A 24,162-nucleotide genomic window follows, 5' to 3' on the forward strand; every position below is an offset into this window, starting at 1 on the left:
TGAAAATGACCTTCAGAAATTGATATACAAATTACAGGCTCTCTTAAAAAAATATAGTTGTAAAATATCACTTCAGAAAACAAAAGTTATGCCTTTAGAGGAAAATCAGTGAGGCCAAAAATATTAACAGGAAAGACTCCAATAGAACAAAGATCACATTTTCATTATCTTGGATGCGATATAAGCTATGAAAAAGATAAATATTTGAATATCAAACTGTGAAGACTTGGTCTAATCCATGACGATGATGATGATGATGATGATGATGAAGAAGATGACGATGATGATGACGATGATATTTGAGTGTATCTACTGAAAAATATAAGTGAAAGAATTAATGATTTGCAGGATTTCTACTTGAAAACTCCTAACCCTTAAGCTAATCTAATCGCTTCATTGTATTGTCACACTGGAATTCTAAACCCCCAACTCGTTCTATACAAGCTCCAACCTGAGGCAAAAATTATTAGAAAAAATGCCTCTTATGCATTTCTCCCATACTTAGTACTTATCTGATTATGAACTGAAGTGCTCAGTAAAAAAAAAGCTAATTTTTGGTGAAAATTTTGGAGAGACAGAATTTGGGCCCACTGTCTAAAATTTCACTATTTAAATTTGCACTTGTCACTTCTTGCCACATAGAAAGGTCATTTTGTATGTATGAAAACATTTTGACAGATAAATACATGAACTTCACTGCTGAAAATTTGGAAAGTCTGTTGGTAGTACATTGTGCAATTCGAAAATAAAATATGTGTGTGTGTGTGTGTTGTGTGTTGTGTGTGTGTGTGTGTGTGTGTTGTGTGCGCGTGCTCTGGATTTAACAATGAAGTCATCATCCTTCTTGCTTCCCATATATTTTGATGGAAGGTCCACAAATGTCCTAAGAGTTTTTCACAATTAGCCAGGTGCTCCATCTCCATGTCCTCTTCTCTGGTGCACAGTAAGCATTTAGGTGAATTCAGTACTCCAATACGATGGAGGTGTTTACTGAGGCAATCATGACCAGTAATCAATCTAAACATGGCCACGGCAGATTTTTGAGGTAGATCAGGAATTAGTTTTGGATCTTTGAATGATTCTTTCCATTTTTAATTTTGATGTTTTGCCTGTTCACTGTTACTTATTCTTTTTATGACTCGTTTTATTGATTCATATGGGAACTTGAAATTTGTTTTTAAGTTGATTTTAGTTCCTTTCTTTGCTAACATATCTGCTTTCTCTTTACCGTTTGATGAGCTGATTTTAACCATTTTCTTAAAGGACACCATGTTTTTAAGAGTTGGTGGTTGTACTGTCCTTTCTCAACCCCCTATATGAAAGGAGGACCACACCTGTCTGGTCAGCGGGTCCTTCGGACCTAGCCAGGAGGGCTTACTTGAATCCACCCAACCATTCCCACCTCTGCCTCCTTTGGGACGCATCTCTATGCATGACAGGCTAGCATAGATAATTACCTGTTGGTCCGTGGGAGATATTTCATTTCTCTCCTACCACTCATTTCTGAGAGGCATTCCCCGATCCGCCACCTGGGGACGCGCCCTCTAGGGGTTACAGGTTCCCCCGAGGGGGGGAAGTTTCAATTTTTATAGTGACATTTGTAATGTTTTTTTCCCCATTCACTGTGCATATATGGTCATTTGATAGGACATGAATGCATGCATTTTTAAGATCTGATAGTGCATGAAGATTCTATCTTTAGTCATCAGTCATCTCTTCTTTGAGAATGAAGATAGCAGTGTAGTGATGATCTTTGGCTGACATTATTGAGACATGATCGAAAATATTTTGCATGCTGCTTTAGGGACACTTTTAGATGTGGTTTCAGTAGAATAGAGGCACAGACACATTGGAACTTCTGAGGCAAATAATATTTTATGAGTAAATAAATTCACAATTTAACAGATTATTAACTAACATGTGCATCAAATTTGACAGCAATTAATTGTTCTCTCTGGGATTACCTGAAGCAGTGGGTGTGTTTAAACAATTTCTAGACAATCCAGCAGCTGAAGGGCAGCATATATACAGAAAATGAGTGCTACAGAAAGTGCGTGTGTGTGTGATTCGGGTTCCGCATATTGCGGATAGATGGCAGGACTGTGATTCATTTTCAAGTTGCACACCACTTCGATGAGCCATATTATGCATGATCTGTGGAGAGTTATGTCGTGTATTAGGATATGTAAGTGTAGTGTAGGAAATGGGTGAGAATGATGAGGAAGGGAGAAGGGGAAACCAACCCGGTGCCGGCATGTAGCCTGTTCCCATCTAAATGACATATGCCTTCTCTTCAAATGCACTGCGGAGAGATTTGAGATTTAACTCAGGCATATTGGTGCACAATCTAGTCATTAGAAGTTGTGCACCATCACCTATCCTAGTCCCCTGACCCCACTGAGAATCCAGCCCGGGCTGGCTAATCTGGAGACAGATGCTACCACAGAGCTAACTCAGTGGACAGAAAGAAATGTTGTAATATAATAAAATCAAGTGTGGATAATAAAGAATGAATGAATTTTCTCTTATAAAATGGAAGTATATGGAATTTTTTTAATAGTAGTTTGTTTTGACGTTTCGTAACTGCATTTTATCTCTGCACAGGGCCGAATAAAGAAGATCATGCAGACAGACGAAGAGGTGGGGAAGGTTGCACAGGCTGTTCCCATCATTATTTATATCCTTTCAATTCAATGCTGAGTTGTAAACCTTAGTCTGCTGCATGCTTTAACTATGCATTATAAGGACAAGTTTTTCAGCAATGAAGGGATACTACATTACTATATTCTTTTCCTTGCTAATCTGCCACCATTAAGGAACACACAAGCACTGAAGGTGTCCTTCAAGCGAGGAATGTTGTAGCTCCACAAAATAATATAATTGAGATTTTATGTGTAATATCAAATTAGGTAAGTGAACCCAGTTGCATAGTTCTGGTTCACTGATTTAATGCTACAGAATAAGTACAACTAGAAATTTAGGGTGCTATTCATAGACATTTCACTAGCCCGCACTACGAGCGTGCTAAACTAGCCCCGGCTATCGACTGATTACTTGTCAGGATTCATATCATATCATATTGATAACACTGGTTTATGAATACGAAAAACGTTAGTTCGCTGATCATCCACTGGAAGCCCGTGCTAAGAATGTGTATGAATATGGCCCTTAAAATATTGAGAAAACTTGTTTTGGAGTTTACTTTAAATATCGCAACATAAAATTGTGATGGTTTTTACATAGATGGGCCTATCCTTTTATAATTTCAGAGCAGCTATAGAACAGATTAACGCTATAAGTTACCAGCACTTAATGTCTGGTCCTCCTATATAAGCTGATTAATATTTTACTTCCAAATAGTACATGTGCACACAGTAGAGTCTCTCATTCCAGTATAGTGGTTTAGTACAGTATTAGATAGAGGATTTTTCTAATGGAAACTTATTTGCTCAATAAAAACTCTGTAAAACATGTTAAAAAGTGCATTCCTATGTTTCTTCGCAAATATCTGGAATCTCGTACTCTGAAACCTATGCACAATCTATGCTTAATCGATTTTTTAGCCTGTATTATTTTAATCATAATAAAAAATAAATAATTTTGAGATTTATCGAAATCACATGAAATGTTGGAAATGATTATCCTCTCTCTCCTAGAATGGAGCCTTCTCATCTACTCCAGAAGTTTCTAAACATGCTCTGAAATTCTTTTATAGGCATACTGATGGACTGCACGGCATTTTATGTACGAGATGCCAACTTCCGAAGATATTCTCCTAAGTAATTTTGAAGGGCTTAATCACAGTCTTGACTGAATATTGGCTAACTTTTCTTCTGTAGATACATTTTTCCTTCTTCATCTCCTCCCCTCCCCCCACTCCCCATTTAGCACAAAACTCTTTATTATACCATTTTAGAATGAGTTCATGAACATAGGCCTATGACTTGGTTAGTAGGCCTTCAAGAGCTTCTGAATGTCTGTGACGAAACTTACAAATACAATTTTTTAACTCATTTTACAGTGACTTTATTCTATAAATAAGCTTCCACTGAAATAATTCTCTGTCCGATACTATAATATTGAACCATTGTATTAGAATAATTGGACCGTCATGTGCTGCTACTTCTCGAAAGGTTGACTCAGCTGATGTGGGAGCAGATAATATGTCAATAACTTACAGCATCAATCGATGGTGTAGTCACTCTGAAATTCTAATTGGACTCTCTGAACTTAATGTAGAAATTATAATTATTTTTTAAAACACTGTTTGTGGGTCACACTTTTCGGCCATTTGGGAGAAGTATAACCTTAATCCAGCCATTTTCAAGCAGTGTGCTGCAAGAAAATGAAAATAGTGAAAGTTGTCGTAGCAAACATTTCAAAAATAAAAGTGTAGAATATCGTACCAACCTTAAAGAATATCGCATTTTACTCGTCTTTATGAAAAAAAAAAATATCGTACATTAAATATCCGGAAAAGCATGTAATAATAATGTTTTTTTTTTAAATTAACAACTTAAGAAAACGTGCATAACATCATAATTATTACACTAATATTGCATTGTAATAATTTTCAGTCATTAAATTTTACATTTATATCAGTCTGGCAATTTCGATTGTGACACTTGAAAGCAAGTAAAAGTCTTCTCAGTGGGGTACTGGCCATAAGAATACCTGACTCCTCAAGAAACAGCTGCCGAGATGAAGTTAATGAGACGTACTGTAGAAGTCATAAAATGGGACCACAAAAGAAAGGATGATATCCTGAAAGAACTCACAACCGAACCAATATTACAATTTGTAAACAGTCAAAGGAAAAATTGAGAAAATAATGGATAGAACACTCATCCCAAAACAAATCGTGCACTATGCTCCTCGTGGAAGAAAATCTGTTGATCGTTAGGCTAAGAGATGGACTGATGTAAGACCGTAACAGACCAGTTGTTGTAAGACATGTTTTTGATGATGATGATGATGAAATTTTACATTTCTGTCATAACCTTCAAATAAAAATACAAAAAAGTGTGTTAGTTATATTTGTGAATAATGTGTAGCCTATTTTGTTTCGGTGCTTCTCAACTTTTTTTTTCCCCCAGATGCCCTGTCACCATTCATCACACTGTCATCTCCCCCCCCCCATGTTGATTCAATAATAATGCATGCGAAATTGAAAATATTTTATTTTATTTTATATATTAATGCATATACTTTTATCTCATTTATTTGTATTTTATAGGCCACATTCCCTTCTAAAAATCCTCAAAATTCCCCCCTGGTTCGGAACAATTGGTATAGATTATGAGTGTGTCGTAGGATTTTAAATTAGACCTTTAGTGTGCCACATGTTCAAAAAGGTTGAAAAACGCTGCCTTAACTTATGGCATAAATACACATATTCATAGTGCTAATCTGCTTCTTTGGTAAAGTGCATGGTTACCAATTCCGACATGTCTATCTTCTTTTAATTAAATTATCTCAGCCCTTTTGAAGAAACAATTCTTTCCCAAAGGAAACCATATAATCTGAAAATACATCAACTTTCGTTTTTGTTTCTTTTTACAAAAAGGCAATTAATGGTGGAATATTACGTAAAACAGAGAACAGAGAAAAATGGCACATTTATTTTCAGAAACATTTATTTTTATTTAGTCAAAAAAAAAAATTACTGGAAATATACTTGCAACATTAGAGGTACTATGTACAAACAAGATTCTTGCTATACCAGTCAGAACAATAATAAACTATATTCTAATATAGTATTTAGAAAATAAAGTTAAATAGTAAAATATGAGCATAAAGACACTCGAAACTGTGAAAACTATTTTGATGAAAAATCTAAAGATTTTTTAAGACTACTGAGTGATACTGCACTTGCTCCAGATGTTCCGGTCACACTCCGCCCAACATGATAAAAATTGGAACAAATGAAACCCATGCCAGGTAAATATACATAGTGTATAACATTTAATTTCTGACATTCATTGTATCTTATTTCGCCTAAGAACTACTAAAAAATATGGAACACTAATTTTTGTAACTTTTCCTGTGACCACAGTAGTACAAAGTGTTTGTGACAAGCTTGAAACTATCTTTTGGTAATGCACAAAACTCACTGTTTTATATTAACTTTTCATTGTAATAGAACATGTAACTTTGTAGATGAAAGTATGTGCTATATCTCACCACTGATTTCAATATTCTGTTTTGATCTAAAGGAACATATTACAGATGCTTTCGTACTTCTCACATGTCCTTACAGATCTCATACAGAGTTTTGCTCACAATGCAGACTGTATAATGCCATACATAACATATTTATCACAAGTGTATAATATAATGCATAAACTGCATATGAACTTCATTTCTAATCAGAAGTAAAAAAAAAAAATGATGTGGAAATTAATAGTTTTTCTACTTATATATTTTACATTTTGTTTCTTTACAGATTGTAATTTATGTTTGTAGTTTTTTCAACAAATTTATATTTGATTATTAGACACCTTTAGTGTTTTTGAGAGATGCCATATTACTGTTTTTCGTTTCTTGCAAACGTAAGTCCTGTAAAAATTATATTTTGAGGGTGTTCGTCTCACAATATATTATTGTTGTACCCATCTCTGAAATTCTGACTGCACATGTGCTTGATTAAGTTGGGTTATTTATTTTATATAATGCAGCAAAGAAACTTTATTTACATCATTGGTCTCAAAGAAAGTAAAGAAAATGAATATAACAATGTACCAAGAAATATAACAAGACAAATATAGTTAATTATGATGGAATCGCAGATGGTCTATGGCTTCCTAGTACCTCTTCCAGGATGTCTTTGTTAGAGTAGTGCAGACTTTTAGATGTTCTACATCCGGTGAAATTCTGATTGCAGAGGTTGCAGTGAGGGCTGCTGTTGATGCCTATTTGATGTAGATGCAGGCAGTCATGCCTGATGTCATTCTGAATTCTGCAATCACTTCACTTCTTGACCTGATAGGAATATCTCTGAGCTTGACTGTTCACATTCTGTGCTGAGTTCTGTTTTCAAGTTTCTGGCTGTGTTCATCAGTGATTTTTTGGTATATGATGATTCTTGCTGTGTGGTAAGATATTTTTCGTGTTGCACTTAAAAGTGTCGTAGTTCTTTTCTTGACAGCTCATCTGCTCTCTCATTATCTTTGATTCCATAATGAGATGGGATCCATTGAAAAGCTATTTTCTTCTGTAAATGATGAAGCTGTGTAAGTTTCTGCAGTCTTTGATAACTTTTTTAAAGTGTTCGAGCTTTCCTGTTGGAATTGGTAACTGCCTGGATTGTTGACTTAGAGCACTGATCACATATAACAGATTAATCAGTCTAACGCACTTTCAAGACAACTTTTATCAATTTCACTATGCTGCCATTTAGTGACTGCAGAAGAAATCACATTATAACCCTGATGGAATTACGTGGAATAATAGCTTGCAGCAGTACTTCCATCTAGAGGTCGTCTACCAAAAAATTCATTTTCGACAGTGGAGATCCTAGTGGTTGTTCTCTTTTATATGTTGCCATTTTATATAATGGGAATGGCGAATCTGATATATATCAGATGAAGCATTTAAAACAGGCCACCTAAATAGCATGGCCATTTGTAGTTATAGAAGACAAATCTTCAGACAAAAGTTGTTTGGTGTGAAAGGGGACATATTGTGGTATAGATATTTGTTTGATAGGTGCAGGTGTAGGGGAGATGCGGAAACCAACTTCATTATTTTAAATGGATTGATATGATTTACCATTTAATAGTGCGTTTGAAGAAGTATACAAAAACTGTGTTTAATACCATTGAAGGTAGTTGAAGGTTAATTGTGAACAGTATGTTTGTTAAAGAAAAAGTCAATCATTTCTGTAACTTACTTACATCATATGTTCAGAATTACATCATGTGTTCAAAGTGGTGACCTTGAGTATTGATAAATGATGCAAAGCGATTCTGAGCGGAAAATATTGCACATTGAATTTCATCAGAGCTTATCACCAAACATGCTCGTGTTATATGGTGTTTCATGTCTTCAGGGCTCATCAGTATTTCTTGGTACACTGCTTGTTTTAATTTTTCTCACAAATAAAAGTCCATTAGTGTTAAGTCTGGTAAACGTGCAGGCCATTTTGTGTCTTCATGCACACATACACATAAAGGAAACAGTACAACGAGTTGAATGTTTGTTTACATTCGATTTGTATGGTTCAAACTGTATAATGGGGCAACCCAATAGTTCATCGGTGTAAATTAATCTTTCACCTTCAACTATCATCAATGGCCATCAAAACACACTTGTATACGTCTTCAAACTCACTATTGAAGGGTAAATAAATCATATCAATCCATTTAAAATAATGAAGTTGGCTTCCATATCTTTTCTACATCTGCACCTATTAAACAAATATCTATATCACAACATGTCCCCCTTCACGTCAAACAACTATTGTCTGAAGATTTGTCTTCTATCACTACAAATGGCTGTGCTATTCAGGTGGCCTGTTTTAAATGCCGCACTCTGTATGTGATCAGAGCTTAGAGTTAGACAGTATGGCTGCAGAAGATAAGATAATGTCGTAGTTGTTGCAGAGCATTAAAAATCTCTTGAATATCACTATCAAAAGCTGTTCTGTTTGTACATAAAGTGACTGGCATATGATTGGAATATGTATGATAAGAACTTTCTTGTGATAAGTTCTTATCATACATATTCCGAAGTGATACAGTGTTAAAAGTTGTGTAATCAAGATGTATGATTGGAATAGTTCATAGAATACTCCTGCTCCTGTACATCCATCCATTGAGATGCGGGATCCATCTGTAAAAAACATGTAACCATTCAGTCTCCGGATAACATTCATGTATTGTTTGTAGTGCAGATGAGAGTTGTATACTATGCAATGCATGGGTAGTGACAGTGTTCTGTCAGATGTAATTCATATGTGATTTGTTAGGGAGTGGGAGCTGTTAGGGTTGGAGATGAATCCCATACTTCAGTTTGGCCTGTTGCACCTTTCTGCTGAAAACTTTTTGTGTTTTCAGTCTTCTTGGTGGTGTTGGTTGCTGTGACCAAGAAGGTGCATTAGGAAGCCTCGCAAGAGTTTCTTGGAGTTTCAATGCAGCTTCCATTATTTCAGATCTAAATTCTCTTTTATTTGTCAAAAATACCATGGTGTCAGTAGGAGTGGTTTTGACATACAAGTAATGAGACTTAAAGATTGATTTTGAATTTATTCTCCATAGTTTTGCAGTATAGTGTTTTCCGAGGCAGTAATGAATGTGTTGCAGCAGTATTTTGCTATGGGTTTGACACATATTTTGTAAGTAGTGTTATATGTGGATCTGGCACATCCCCACTTACATCCAGCTAGTCTTCTGAGGATGCTTTAGACTTGAGTTCTATTGATTACATCAGAAATGTAATCTTTCCAGGAGAGGCGAATGAAGAAAATCTTACCTAATGTTTGAAGCTGATTACATGTTCTATTTCACTGTTATTGTACATGAGATGAAGATGTAATGGCATGTAGCACAGTGAAAAGGACTGAAAGACTGTTTTATTGATGTTTACAGAGATTGCATTTTCAGTACACCGAATATGTAATATTTGTAGGACTTCGTGTAAGATATTTTCCATACTTGAAATTATTGCATTCCCTGTAGGAACAGATGTCCAAAATACGAGGTCATCTGCATATAAAAGGGCATTGATGCCTGTAATCCTTATAATTTCTTGTATTAAATCATTAATGAAGATATTGAACAAACAACAGCTAGTTACAGCTCTTTGTGGTAAGCCCATACGTGCTTAGAAATGGCATCAACTTATTTCACTCTACAATATTTCTGAGTGATGGATCCTTTCATCCAGTTAAACATTTTGTCATTAATACCAATCTTCGATAACTTTTGTAGGAGCTTTGCCTTCCATATGCTTCTTTAAAATCAATGGCTGTTAGAATGTTTCCTTTATCAAAACTGCCCTTAATTTGCTGGCTTACGATAGAGACTTGTTGCTCTGTGGTGCAATATTGTCTGAAGCCAGCTTGGGTTTCCAGGTACCAATTCAGTCCGTTATTGACCATTCGCTCCATTGTTTTGGATAATATGCTGGTTAAGTACACTGTGTTCCACTTAGAGGGATCAAGAAATAAATGCTCACCATTTAAAATCAGATGAAGATATTGTTTTGATTTACATCTGGCAAGATAGAGAAACTGTCCAAGTTTATGCACCAATGGTTTAAAAACAGTTACATGTTCATGCACATGTGCAGTAATGTTTATCATGGAAACAAGTCTGGCACCATTCTCCTTCATCGTGACGACAATCAAAGGGAATGTGTATCTGGACATGTGCAGAACTTTTGTTAATCAACTCCCCCAGGATCGGTTTTTCAGCAACTAGGAGAACCCTTGCCTGGCCACATACGTAGGTCTCCCGACTTGACACCTATTGTCCTCTTTCTGGGGCTTTATGATGAATGTTGTGTACCAACATGGTACAGTTGACACTTTGGAAAAACTGAGATAACACATTATAAATGCAGCTGCACTAATCACTCCACAAATGTTATGGAACGTTTGGCAGAAGGTTGAGTACTATTTGGATTCTTCAGGGTAGCTCGAGGCACACACATCGAGTTGCACTGACCATTCTCCGAAACTCGGAGACTTTTTACATCAAGTTGTACAAAAAGTTATGTTATAAAACCATTATTTATACTTTAAATTAGCACTTATTTCTCGATCCCTCTATGGTGTATATGATCGTAACTTGAGATATCTGATATGGATTTATTTTTCTTTAAAACTGGGATTATTATGGCTGGGTGGGAGTTGTTGAATTCCACACATTGTTGAAAATAAGCAGCATTGTCTTTCTAGTATTTTTCTCCATGTGTTTAGGTATTCAGCAAATATATTACGAGGCGTGTTCTTAAAGTAAATTCCAAAAGGGTATAGTAAGTAAACGGGAAGATATTTACAAACCATTTTTCTTGCATTGTATTCCCCACACTTCAATTACTTCTCAACATAATCTCCATCATTATTGAGGCATTTATCGAGTCGTGGCACAAGTCTTTCTATCCCCTCATTGTAGAATTCACCTGCCTGTGATGCGAATCACTCCCACACTGCTGTTTTCACTTCGTCGTCTCCATCAAAACGTTGATCACTGAGGAACTTCTTGAGGTGCAGGAAGAGATTAAAGTCACTTGGAGCCAAATCCGGGCTGTAGGGGGGATGGTCAATTTGTTCCCAGCCAAATTTCGAGATGAGATTTTGGGTGTCATGAGCTGTGTGTGGCCGAGCGTTCTTATGAAGCAACACAACTCCGTCGGTCAGCATCCCACATCTCTTGTTCTGAATTGCGCGACAGAGCTTCTTCAAGGTCTGACAATAGGTTTCTCTATTAATGGTTTCACCCCGAGGCAAGAATTCGATGAGTAGGACTCCTTTTCTGTACCAAAAAACAGTGCACATGATCTTGCATGTTGACATGGTTTGTTTGAATTTCTTTTTCCTTGGCGATGCAGTGTGACTCCATTCCATGGACTGCTGCTTCGATTCAGGTGTCATGTGAGACACCCAAGTCTCGTCATCTGTCACAATATGGTCAAGAAACTCATCGCCTTACTCACTGTAACGTGTGAGGAACTCAATGCACTGGAAGCTCGTTTGGTTTTGTGTTCCTCGGTGAGCATCTTGGGTACCCATCATGAGCACAATTTTCGATATTGTAATCGATCTGTCACAATTTTGTAGAGAACACTCTACGACATTTGTGGAAAATTCAAGGAAAGCAAAGAAATTGTGAACCTCCTGTCCTCATGAATTTTTTCATCGACAGCATGCACCAAATTGTCATTGATCAAAGATGGCCGACCGGTACGCTGCTTGTCATGCACAGAGACGTGACCCTCGTTGAACTTCCTAACCCATCTCCTGACCATTCCATTACTAATGGCATCATCACCCTACACCTCACAAAGTTGATGATGAATGTCAGCTGGTTTGATGTTTCTCGCATTCAAGAAATGGATAACAGACCGCATCTCACAGTCGGCAGGGTGCTCGATCACTTTAAACATTTCAACTGATCACAACTAACCACACACACGGACTGAAGCTCTGAAACTGCATGCACAGCTTGCCTGAGGACTGAAGAAGAAAACACGCATACGCAAAATGATTGCAGCGATGCGACGGCTATAATTGAAAACGGGACTTACTTTAAGAACACGTCTCGTATCTTCTCCAGGAGCTTTATGTTCTTCGAGCTGAGATACAGCTGTATCAAATTCAATGTAGCTGAAGTCTTTATTAAAGATTTGGAATGTATTATCAGAACAAGAATAGTCTCCAAGACTGCTTTCTTTTTTTATATTTTTTTAATGTTTGATGACTTAAATGATTTTTTCTGAGATTTGGAATATTGTGTTGCAAATTCATTTTTGCTGTTTCAACATCAGAATTAAGTTTGTTACCTATGATGATAGATTCTTTCTGTGCTCTTCCATATTTATTCTGGAGTGTACTAAGGAAATTATTTGCTTTTGAATTGTCCCTTCTATAATTATTTTGGAAATGAATTTGTGGACGCAATCACGTTTTGCCTGAAGAATAACTTTCTTGGTGATAGATGCAACACTTCTCCATTCCTGTATATCTTCTTGATCTTTGGTGTGGTTCGCTTTCTTTGTAGATTGTCCCAATTATTTTTCAATGTATGAAATTGATTGTCCCAAAAAGGTTTGTAATGTTTTTGCTTTCCTGCAGGGATGAACTTCTTAGCATTGGATTTTATAACATAGATGATTAAGGAACTAATCTTGTTAGGATGCTGATTATAGAGTACATTTTTGAGTTTGCTTTATTTGCTTTAAGATGATTGGTTCATTTTACATGCAGAACACTTTACACATGATTTTGAACTGACATGGACTACCAGTATGTAGAAGGTATCTCTATTATCGTACTTTGTAAATTTATTACATGCTTATTTATATGCATGCAGTTTTACAGTATATGTGGAATAAATATTATTCCTTAACTGAGATTACCCAGAACATTGGAGCTGTTCGTAGAATCGTTGCTGATGAAAGCAATGGAAATAACTAGTGCCAAAAATGCAAAAACTCTGACCCCTTCACACATGTAAGTTAATATTTTATTTAATTTGCATTTTCAGTGTCATACTCAAAGATATTGAGTCCTATTTCTGTGCAACTGTGGACGTGCTGATCGGCAGAGTAAATGGGGTTCCATAGCTAACCTTTCTTAATCAGTAGTTTTGTCCACTATAAGATCAGGAAAAAAAAACAGTTTGCTGGAATAGAAAACAAAATTGACGTAACATGTGGAATTATTGGCTACAAAAGCAATAGTCATGTACTATTGCTGTCAGTTTTGGAATTCATATTAAAGACTAACACTTTATCAGCTTTTTTTTCTTCACATTTTCCTTCTTAGTAGCAAATAAATCTTAGTTTATGGTTTTGCTATGCAAAACTTACAGGAAGCAGTGCATTCTGTCAGAGAGTCGCTTCGACTTCCTCAAGGACCTGGTGAATGATCTGCCTGATGTGGCAGCTTGTGATTCTGAAGACGGCGCTCTAAATGCCACTGCACAGTCATCAAACATCATTACGAAGTCTGATTCAACAAGGTTAGTATTTCACTTTATACATGGAGTGAAGCAGCAATGACGTGTTACAGAATTGGAACTTGTGACACACATCACAATATTGTGAGTAGATAATCACGATAGTGGATGGGCACCAGTCCCATACTCACTTACAAATGGCTTTTAAGGAACCCGAGGTTCATTGCCGCCCTCACATAAGCCCGCCATTGGTCCCTATCCTGTTCAAGATTAATCCAGTCTCTATCATCATATCCCACCTCCCTCAAATCCATTTTAATATTATCCTCCCATCTACATCTCGGCCTCCCCAAAGGTCTTTTTCTCTCCGGTCTCCCAACTAACACTCTATAAGCATTTCTAGATTCGCCCATACGTGCTACATGCCCTGCCCATCTCAAACGTCTGGATTTAATGTTCCTAATTATGTCAGGTGAAGAATACAAAGCAGCAGTTGTGCGTTGTGTAACTTTCTCCATTCTCCTGTAACTTATTCCTCTTAGCCTCAAATATTTTTCTAAGAACCTTATTCTCAAACACCTTTAATCTCTGTTCCACTCTCAAAGTGAGAGTCCAAGTTTCACAACCATACAGAACAACCTGTAATATAACTGTTTTATAAATTCTAACTTTCAGATTTTTTGACAGCAGACTAGATGACAAAAGCTTCTCAACCGAAAGAAATAATTCCAATTTTGTTCAAATGTTTTGACAAACAGTGAATATAATACAATATTAATTAAAGAGATTCTAACTGTAACTAAAGTTCATAATTTACAGAAATATTGTCAATCAGTATATTAGAACCATCATCTCACTGTATTGTAAATTAAGCATCTTTTGTACTTCCACAGAGAAGGATAAAGAAAGTATAGACATAATGGAACAAGTGTTCCCCTCTGTCTATCCTTGACTTCTGGCTAACTCTAATATAATGATGTTTGCTGTGATTTATAACATAACATATTCTAAAAACCATTGCATTAATTTTCATGTCACTGACAGCAGCAGAATGCGGCGGCAATCAGACACTTCAAGCAACAGAGAGGACGAAGAACGTGTGCCTCCCACACCACTGAGGATGAACCCCAACTTCTACAAAGAGAGTGAAGAACCGTTGATAATGCAGGACAGTGCAGTGATACCCCAGCAATATGTACAGGCTCCAACTATGGTGGATGAAGATTATGACACGTAACAGTGCAGTGTAGTGGGATTGACATGTTGTACTGCATTTAAATGAAATAGTGAGGCTTCATTCACAGTAAGAATTAACCTTACACATATTGTGCAACCGTCTCTGAATTTAAAATAGAATTGTGTATTTATGTTCAAAATATATAGAATACATACGATTTCCAAGCACGAGAGTTGAAGGAAAAAGTTAAAAAAAGAAATTAACATGATTACATATTAGGATTTTGTTACGCTGATGTGCATGTCAGATGACTTGGAATGATAAAGTCTTTACACAAGTTGTCCTTTTCTTATGCATGCATTTTTCAAGCCCCTCTTCTTGTGGTTGACTGATTAATTAAACAAGATTAGCTTCATAAGCTTAGAAGTGACAAGCTCTTGATTTATAAGTTTGGCAAGGAATTGTGAATGTTTTGTTGAGTAGTGTGATTACTAGCTTGTATATCTGTGTTTATCGTTGATTTTCATTGTGAATGAAGCCTAACGTAATTGCATAAGATGGTGAGTACAAATTTTTTTACTTGGTACTTACACGTCTGGTCTTGAGTGCTGTGGAAAAGGCAGCCAACGTGTAGACCACTCAGAGTGTGACGAGGTCTGTTTTGTAATAAACTAGAGTTGTACCTCTGTTCATTGTGCATATCCTGTGTTACCAGCACTGACTATCAAAATGACATCTGCTTCTACAAAGCTTCTATACATGTAGAGCAACTTTTCACAGAACAGAGAAAGTTGAGGGATGAGAATGCAGAAGAAGTTAATTTTATAGCTTCATCACGACTTTTTTTTTTGTACTGATGAGATTCGCATTTTTCATTGTTCCCTCTGAATTAAAAATTTTGCATATATGTTTTATATAGCCTACCGAAGAAGAGTGTCATTAAAATAATTAATTAATAGCAGTGCCAAAAAAAAAAATTAATGTGGAGAAGATTAAGAATTTAAAGTAAAACTTGTGTAGTGGATATAAATTTCCATTGATACCTTCCGTTGAATTGACATGCTATAAGTATTAGCCTATTGACGCTGATGTTCAATCATATATCTGGCTGCTGCAGTGGTTGAAATTCTTCGTAATTGAAGAAAGCAGTGAGAAGTATCTTGAAATAGGTCATAATTGGCTCGATCTAAATTGTTTTGTATTTTTCAGTTCTTGATCATATTAATGCTGTAGTTAAAACAATAAATTAAAAAATATAAAAATATATGTGTGTGCATATACATGTGTGTACAGACAGACACAGACACACGCACACTCACTTTATTTGGAAATTAGCTATAATGAAGAACAGTTTTGTGGAAGTGGGTGAATTTTGAAGTAAAATGATTGTGAGACATCTGGTAAAAGAATTGTAGTTAGATTGGCATTGTGTGTTTTGGATTGGATTATTTCAGAACAACATATGTGCAGCTTTCGCACAGGTCTCACTCAAGTTTCCTCACTGTTTCCCAGTTATCAGCATGATAGACAGTGACAGTGACTACTTCATATAAATTCAGCTTGCCCTTATTCATGTTTACCAGCTGTCATTACAACAAAGGCCCGAGTTGTGCAAATAATCCACCTGTATATAATATTATTTAAGGAAACTGTAATAATTGTGTCTGAATGCAGATGCGTGGAACTGGTTGAAAGAGAGTTTATGAAATACTGTCCGCTTGTATAAAAATGCTACTAAAACTTTTATTTTATACTCGAACATAATTATGCTTTTTTTTTTTTTTAAAGCTGACAATTATGGGAAGAGAGAATTTTCCTGCTACAAGATCAAGAACATTATCATCGTCATCATCATCATCATCATCATCATCATCATATGGCCCTATTTACCAGCCACAACTGGGTTCCAGAACACCCTCTTTTCATCTCTTCTCTCCCTCACTATCATTGTTGGCAGCTAATCTAGACAGTTGATTACCTTTATTGAAAATTGCTGTGGTCAGTAATTGGCCAATCATTTGTCTGATACCTTGTCAAGGATTGTAAAATACACTCTTAAACCTGTGTCCAGAGTATTCTTTTCTGTATATTTTTTACATTTTCAGCAGATACCAGATTTGAGACTTCCATTGTAGTTTAGATTTGAGACTTTCATTGTAGTTGTAGCTACTAACTTCTTTAACTATATGTTAGATAAAACTGTCTCCATTGTAAAACTCCTTACTCCAGTATTAAAGGTAACAAGTGCATTACATACATTGCCTTGGTCTCGTAGCTCTGACAACTTTTGACGATATTTACTTTGATTTGTAAAGGTTCAGATAAAGTAGATATTATCTAGTTCTGCATCACCAGTTCATTCGTGAGGACAAGTAACACTAAGAAGTTAAAGACTGAGAATTAATGATGAAATGTAGATGAGTTGTGTCTACTCTGTGACTTCCCATATTCTGTTAATGCTGCTTTGTGACGTAGATATTCTATTAATGCAAGACACATTTCTGTGACTTGAGATTCTTCTAATAATGTTCAGAACTGCAGCTCAACTCCTGACAGAATCTGTGCTGTTTTTGAGTATGCTGTCTATTACGTCTGAAACAACTCTATTCCTTACAGTATTTATTTTCAAGTATGTCTATATGTTTGCAGAATCAAATCAATTTTTCTCTTCTACAGTGTACAGAATTGATCATTTACATTGTTTACTATAGCCCATTCAAAAACTCATCTCATAAGCTGCTACTTATTCTGTATTTACCACTTGCCCTGCACTTTTTATTAGTGCCAAGAACTCAAAAGTTGTATCGTACATTATCCATACTAATTTCAGTTGAATACTTGGTCTTGTATATGACAAAATATTTCTCATTCGTCAAGATCATATTGGCCTACATTAGTTGAATTCATAATGCTATCTTTCGTAAATTATTATTGTAATGAATATGACATTCTCGAATTATTATATTTTCTTGGTGATATATAAGCATTGAAGAATTCCAAAATGTAGGACATATTTCCTTTCATTATAATGTGTATAAGACACGCACAATTGTAGCTGGTAATCTTCAAAGAAGAGCTGACAGTATAAGGATTAAGTAATTTTAATATAGTATTTTGCTACAAGTGGACAGTGGACAAATTAACTACTGTTGATTAGCAGTATAAATTCAAAGTGGTAGTACAGTATTGTAGCACTGGGATGCAATAGAGCTGCATCATTTAACCGAAAATGAAAGGCAGTTTCGTTCTTCTTGTATCAGAAAAACTAAAAGGCAATAAATTTGCATCCTAAAATAAAGAAAACGTTTCAAATAAGGTTGCATTGTTGTACGCACATTTAGTGCTATCACTGGCTAGCTCCATACTGTGGTCAGCTCGTCCTTTCTTCCAGTCTATATAACGTGCTCCTTTCAGAATGAGACACAGCAAGAATATTGATTTTGAAAAATACGATATCTAATATTTCACAATTTTCTAGTGCTAGACTAAAGGTTCCCAAACAGTGTCCTAAGGCACAGTCAATTTAACATAGGCACAGCATTAGGCCAGACAGAGAAGGTCTCCTGGTTGTTTAATTTATTAATGGAATTGATAAATTGTTATTTTTTAATTGATGTGTATTAACAACTAAATAAATGAAGTGTTAGATTTTTCTTTTGGCCTAGGTGTGCTGTGAAAAAATTTCTGAGACACTAGGGGCACTGTGAACTGAGAAGTTTGGAAACCTCTGTGCTATACAGTTTTAAAAAGAAGGAAACAGTATAGATTGTTATGAGAAGAAATTTTCTTTTTGCTTTGTACTACTTTAATTTTTGTTGTGTATAAACCGTATTTACTGAATTATAAGGTGAAAATTGTCACCTTTAAAAATTGATGTGTATACCATATTATATTCGACTGAAGTGCTGCTTCTCCAGTGCTTCAGGTCAGACCTGGGCATGTTTTACTTGTACAAGCGTGCTCTTGGCCCTCCATCAATATGAGTCCACAGTTCGGCTCTTGGATCGAAGCTCACCACACCAGTGACGTTCATTGTAGAATTAACAATATTGTGATCAAACCAATGACAAATGTTAAATATTTAATAAAATAATATTGCAATACATTTCAAGCATATGGGTATCTGTTCATAAATTAACTTTTACATTTATATAGCAAAACATAATTATACTTTTATTGCTTCTGTGTAATGAACTTAATTAAGCTATTTCTAAACTATGCATGCATTAATGTTCCATTAGCTTCTGCACTAAACTTTCAATTTGGGGGGGGGGTATTGTTTTTGCTAATTTTAATCTAACTGTAAGAACAGCTTCAAAGTGCTCGTCAGATAAGCTACTCTTTGGGTCATGCTTGTATAGTTTCATCATGGAAAAAAATTGTTCACACAAGTATGTGGTGCCAAACATACACAAGATATTTGCTACATGTTTATGCAGATGCGGAAACCTTATACGAGGAAAATTCTGGTAGAATTCCCTTTTATGATGAAATTGATCTTTGTATCCAAATTACACTGGAGGTTAATTATTTCCATTTGTAATTCCGGAATAATGGACTCAACCTTAACTACAATGACGTAGCAAATATTTCAAATTGAGATGCAAACTTCTCGAAATTCTGAAATCTAGATTCAAATTGTTTATGTAATCTGACAACTTGTGAATAATCTTCCAAATCAGTTTGTGTGATAAAATGAGTGACAGAATTAAGCCTTACAAAATTGAAAGTGTTGTTAGCTTTTAACAGAGTTTCCCATAGACGCAGTTTCATTTAGAAGGCTGGTACTTTATAGTACATTTCAGTGATTATTTGCTTTTTTTTTTTTCCTTGCAGGGAAGCATGATTGTTCAGATGATTGGTCAAGTTTATGAGGAAAACTAGAACACATGTCCATTTATTGTCTCAGACTCAACTACTGCATTACTTTTCATTTCTGTAAACTTCCCTACGTTGTCCCGAAGTTAAAAAAGTCTGTCAAGCACTATCCCTCTGTTCCATTACTTAACCTCACAGTGATAAGGTACAGTGATGTAATGTTGATGTATGTCTTCAATAAGTGTTCTAAATTGCCGATGAGTTAAGACTGCTTGATCTTATAAAATTTACAGTTATCACCACATGCGTAACATCACTCAGTTTTATTATTTTTGCACAAATATTTGTCGATGTAATATGCTTGAGTCCAGAAGTCCTCATGAAAGAAGGGCTTACACCCAAAGACATTAAAGACTGCTTGAATAGTTTGTACGGCGAAGTTTCACTTTCATTTTCGACAGTGAAGAAATGGGCTAAGCAGTTTTGTTTAGGACGAGAGAGCATAGAAATTGAGTCACATGAAAGTCGGCCAATGAAGGTGTTGACACCGGAATCCATTGGTCTTGTCGAGGAGAATGTGCTGAGTGACGGGAATCTGAAGGTGAAAGAAATAGCAGCAAGGGTAGAGCTTTCAAAAACAGTCGTCTATGATCATCTTCATATGAAGAAGTTAAGTGCAAGATGAATGTCCCAACTTCTTTCCACAGTGCAGAAGCAGCATCAAGTGAAGTGTTGTGAAAATTTTTTTTATCTCTCTGTGAAAAAAACAGGAGTAGCTTTAGAAGACAATTTTGACAGGGGATGAAACTATGGTTCTCTACCACGATCTGCTTTCAAAAAGGAAGTTTGTTGGATGGCGTAAACCTGGAGAAGCACCTCTATGGAAAGCGAAAGTCATTTCAATCTTGGAAAGAAATAATTATAGCCACCATTTTCTGGGATTCTAGGGGATTTCTCCTAATAGATGTCAAGGAGAGGAACACTAGCACAAATGCCAAGTACTGTACCAGCATTCTGCTCAAAATGCGAATCTCAATCAAGGAGAAGTGACAAGGGATACTAAGTCATGGCATTCACCTGTTGCATGTCAATGCACCTATCCACACCACCCAGACTACGAATGCTTCTGCAAAAGCATATGGATTCAAGGAGTTGAAACATCCACCCTACAGTCCATATCTTGATTCCTGGGATTTTTATCTCTTCTCAAAACTAAAATAAAAAAAAAATAAAAAACTTTCTGACAGTGAAGTGAAGGATTCTGTTTTTGTGCAGTTTACGGACAAATTTTCTGAATATTTTTTTTTCAGTGGTGTAGAACTGTTAATGTGGGAAGTGTGTTCAAGTAAAGGGAGATTATACTGAAAAGTGGTTTTCTATCACCTCTAATAGTCATGCTAGAAACTTAATGGACCCAACTCGTATGTGCAATGGAATTTAAATCAAAGATTATTAAGCATTTCATTCAGAAGTCCCACAAGACTATTCATGGAAAAAATCATCACAGACGCTCCATCTGTTACAACAGAGATCAACAAATACTACAGTAGACTAAAGTTTGTCGTGCGCCAGTCTCCGTTGATGTTCCTCTGCTTGCTGTGATTACAGGTGTAGAGAGGGAAAATGGGAGTGATGGGACAAGATGGGCCGAAGCTTGTGGAGTGAGGGTGATGATGGAACAATGTTAGACCCCACATTCGGCGCCATTTGTCGTGTGCTGGTCTCTGTTGACATCCCTCTGCTGAATGCTGTGGTCATAGGTGTAGAGAAGGGAAATGAGAGTGGTGGGACAAGATGGGCCGAAGTGTGTGTGGGGTATGATGTTGAAAAGAAAAACTCTGGTTACAGATACAGATTTTATTTCAACAATTAGTGCCTTCACTGGGTCGTGGGCAGGGCTGGAAAATGTTCATAATCATTCTGAGATACTTGTTCCTGAACAGCACCATTGCTATTTACCCTTTTTATCTTCACATGACTAGAGTTTCTCCCTACTAAAACTACAACTAGCAACATTTGAACCTGCTGTTTTTGCACTTACACATTACATATTGATTTCGACATTATCACTCTCACTGTCTGATAGTTTAATTTTTTACATAGAACTACGTTTTTCCCCGAGTGTGAATGAGTTTCAGATATTCCAAATAGTGCAAAATTTGAAATGCTTAATGCACTTTGCTTTAATTTTTTTGGCTGAATATATTGGTATTTTATTTATAAGAGCTATGTTAATTTATTTACAGCTGGATAGAGGACAGATGTCGCTTCTTAATGTACATAACCCGGTTGGACCAGATGTGTCACAGCAAAAGGGCCATCTTTAGTAACCTTGGTGTTGTGCTGCAGTAGAATCAGAGTTGATTGCATTAGTGTGACTTGAGATACAGAAGCGAGCTGTACCTCATTCTGTAGCTTAAAGACAATGCTATCATGGATAAAAATACCATTTATCTGCTAGTTAAATTGCTAGAGTTACGACACCCAGTTTGTGAGAGTATTAGTGAAAATTTAAAATATACCCAAAACATTTGGAGCAAAATATCGTGACTGGCGTTACACACTAAGACAGGGCTGGCAAAGAGTACTCCCTGCTTTGGCAATACATAACTGGACGTGCCCGTATGGGAACACAGCTGAGTAGCTGTACTGTATGGCGACGTGCACTAGGGTTGTACAGTTGTGCAGTACATGATGGAAAGACATGCTTATTAGTACAACTGCTTGTGTGATTGTAAATAAATTGTAACTAATAAAATAAGCAGTAACTAGAGAAACGAAATAAATGAACAGTAACTAATCATACTCGTATTAAATTTATTATAATGCTCTTTAATATGCTTTAGTAGTAGTAGTAGTAATAATAATAATAATAATAATAGTAATAATAATAACAACAACAACAAAAATATAGTAAACAAATCACAGCTTTTACGTTAAATTTCTTGTCAAAGAAAACAATATTATCACAGTTTGTAAATCTGAAACTTCATAAACAACATAAGCATACCTAGCAAACAAGCACATTATAGTGAAAATAATTAATGTAACAGAAATTAATACATACATTTCATACACACCAACATTTTTGAAAATCAGAATACAAAATAATAAATATATCTTATTGCCAAAAAAAAACAGATTTATAAAGGCTTTAGATTTGTTTTTTTCCCCTATCTTTTAATATTGTTTTCAATGGATAGTGTACAGCAAGCCTCTCTACAGCTCTTAACCTATGAAGTGCAATCTGTCACACTTGCTGTTAATCTTGACTTCATTCTTTTCATTCTCGATATTATGCTTCAGGATAGAACTTTAGATTGTTAAACACATTAAATATAAATTGAAATAATATCATTTAGCCTTACATCCTCACTTAGTAAAGTGAGTCACTAATGATGTCTTTATATTTTTCAGCGTGGAACACATCATAATGCCGTTTTAAATTATATTTTCTGTACCTGACATGTTTTTACAAAATATAAGACACTGTCCATCTCCCTACTTTGATTCTTTAAAAAAAGAATAACAATTTCCAGTCATTATCAAACTCAGTTCCAGGTTTCCGCTTTGTGGCATCCATGGAGATACTGTACATAGTACATACTTCATCCCTGATCTGTACGAAACGAACTGCCTACTTTTCCCTTCTCCGCTACTTTAGAGAGAGGTAGCAGTCCAGCCCACGAGGGAACAAACATGTTTTCATTTGCCTGTATGGGTAAAACACTCATACGGGAAGCCAATTGCCAGCCCTGCACTAAGAGGAGTGGCTGAGGGTACAACAGTTCAGAAAGGAACACATACTTTGGAAGCTGAACGAAAACAGGAGTACAGGGCCTGTTGAATGCCTCGCACATGAATATAAATTTGCTTCAAAGTGTAGTGAAAACAGAGCTACTGTAAATATAGGTGGTTTTGACATGAAGCGATATTCAAATGTTTCTGTGATTCAAATTATTGTATTGTTTTGTTTTTATTGTTAGCAATAGAGAAATTAAATGAAGAACACAGTGTATTTAATTATTTTTTATTAGCATAGGCTAGATATATATACAGATTAACGGTCCCAGTACTAATTAGTATTTTAGCCAAAGTCGCCATAAATTGAATAACTCTTCCTCTCCAGAATAAGGATCTAAGACCTTAAATCTTTATTCCTGGGAAGGGGGGGGGGGGTATTCAATTGAAGCTGCCCATTCTTTGAAATTCTAGCTTTGATTGGTCAGTTTCATGTTAATGCTTCCAATCGGCTAATAACCTCGGAACATTATGTTCTGTATTTTAAGAAAAGTCACCATAAATTGAAACTGCCCATTCTTTCACATTCATAGCTTTAATTGGTCAGTTTCATGTTCAATGCTTCTGATTCTGATGACCTCAACATTCTATATTTGAAGCATATTATTTGACATTCTACAATGCAATTTATTTCCATTCAATTGTCACCATGACATAGGGACACCACTGCAATGAGGGGCTCAACTTGGTGTTTAGGTATTTTTAGGGAGGGGAAGAAGGTCTTAGTACTGTATTTAAATTACA

At 35.8% G+C, this 24,162-nt stretch overlaps 1 protein-coding gene across 2 annotated transcripts in view; it reads left to right on the forward strand.

Moving 5' to 3' along the window:
- The window catches only part of NC2alpha (negative cofactor 2 alpha), a 41,461-nt gene extending 17,826 nt beyond the window's left edge, over positions 1-23,635 (forward strand). The window contains exons 2-5 of one of the 2 annotated variants that reach the window (XM_069821074.1): positions 2,605-2,677; positions 13,081-13,174; positions 13,536-13,685; positions 14,670-23,635. In XM_069821074.1, coding sequence (XP_069677175.1) covers positions 2,605-2,677; positions 13,081-13,174; positions 13,536-13,685; positions 14,670-14,859 — 507 coding nt within the window. In that variant the 3' untranslated portion in view covers positions 14,860-23,635. Of the gene's footprint in view, positions 1-2,604; positions 2,678-13,080; positions 13,175-13,535; positions 13,686-14,666 lie in introns of both variants that reach the window. The other variant, XM_069821073.1, reaches the window with a different exon arrangement.
- Positions 23,636-24,162: the final 527 nt, after the last annotated feature.

Source organism: Periplaneta americana, chromosome 3, assembly GCF_040183065.1.
Source record: "Periplaneta americana isolate PAMFEO1 chromosome 3, P.americana_PAMFEO1_priV1, whole genome shotgun sequence".
NCBI lineage: Eukaryota > Metazoa > Arthropoda > Insecta > Blattodea > Blattidae > Periplaneta > Periplaneta americana.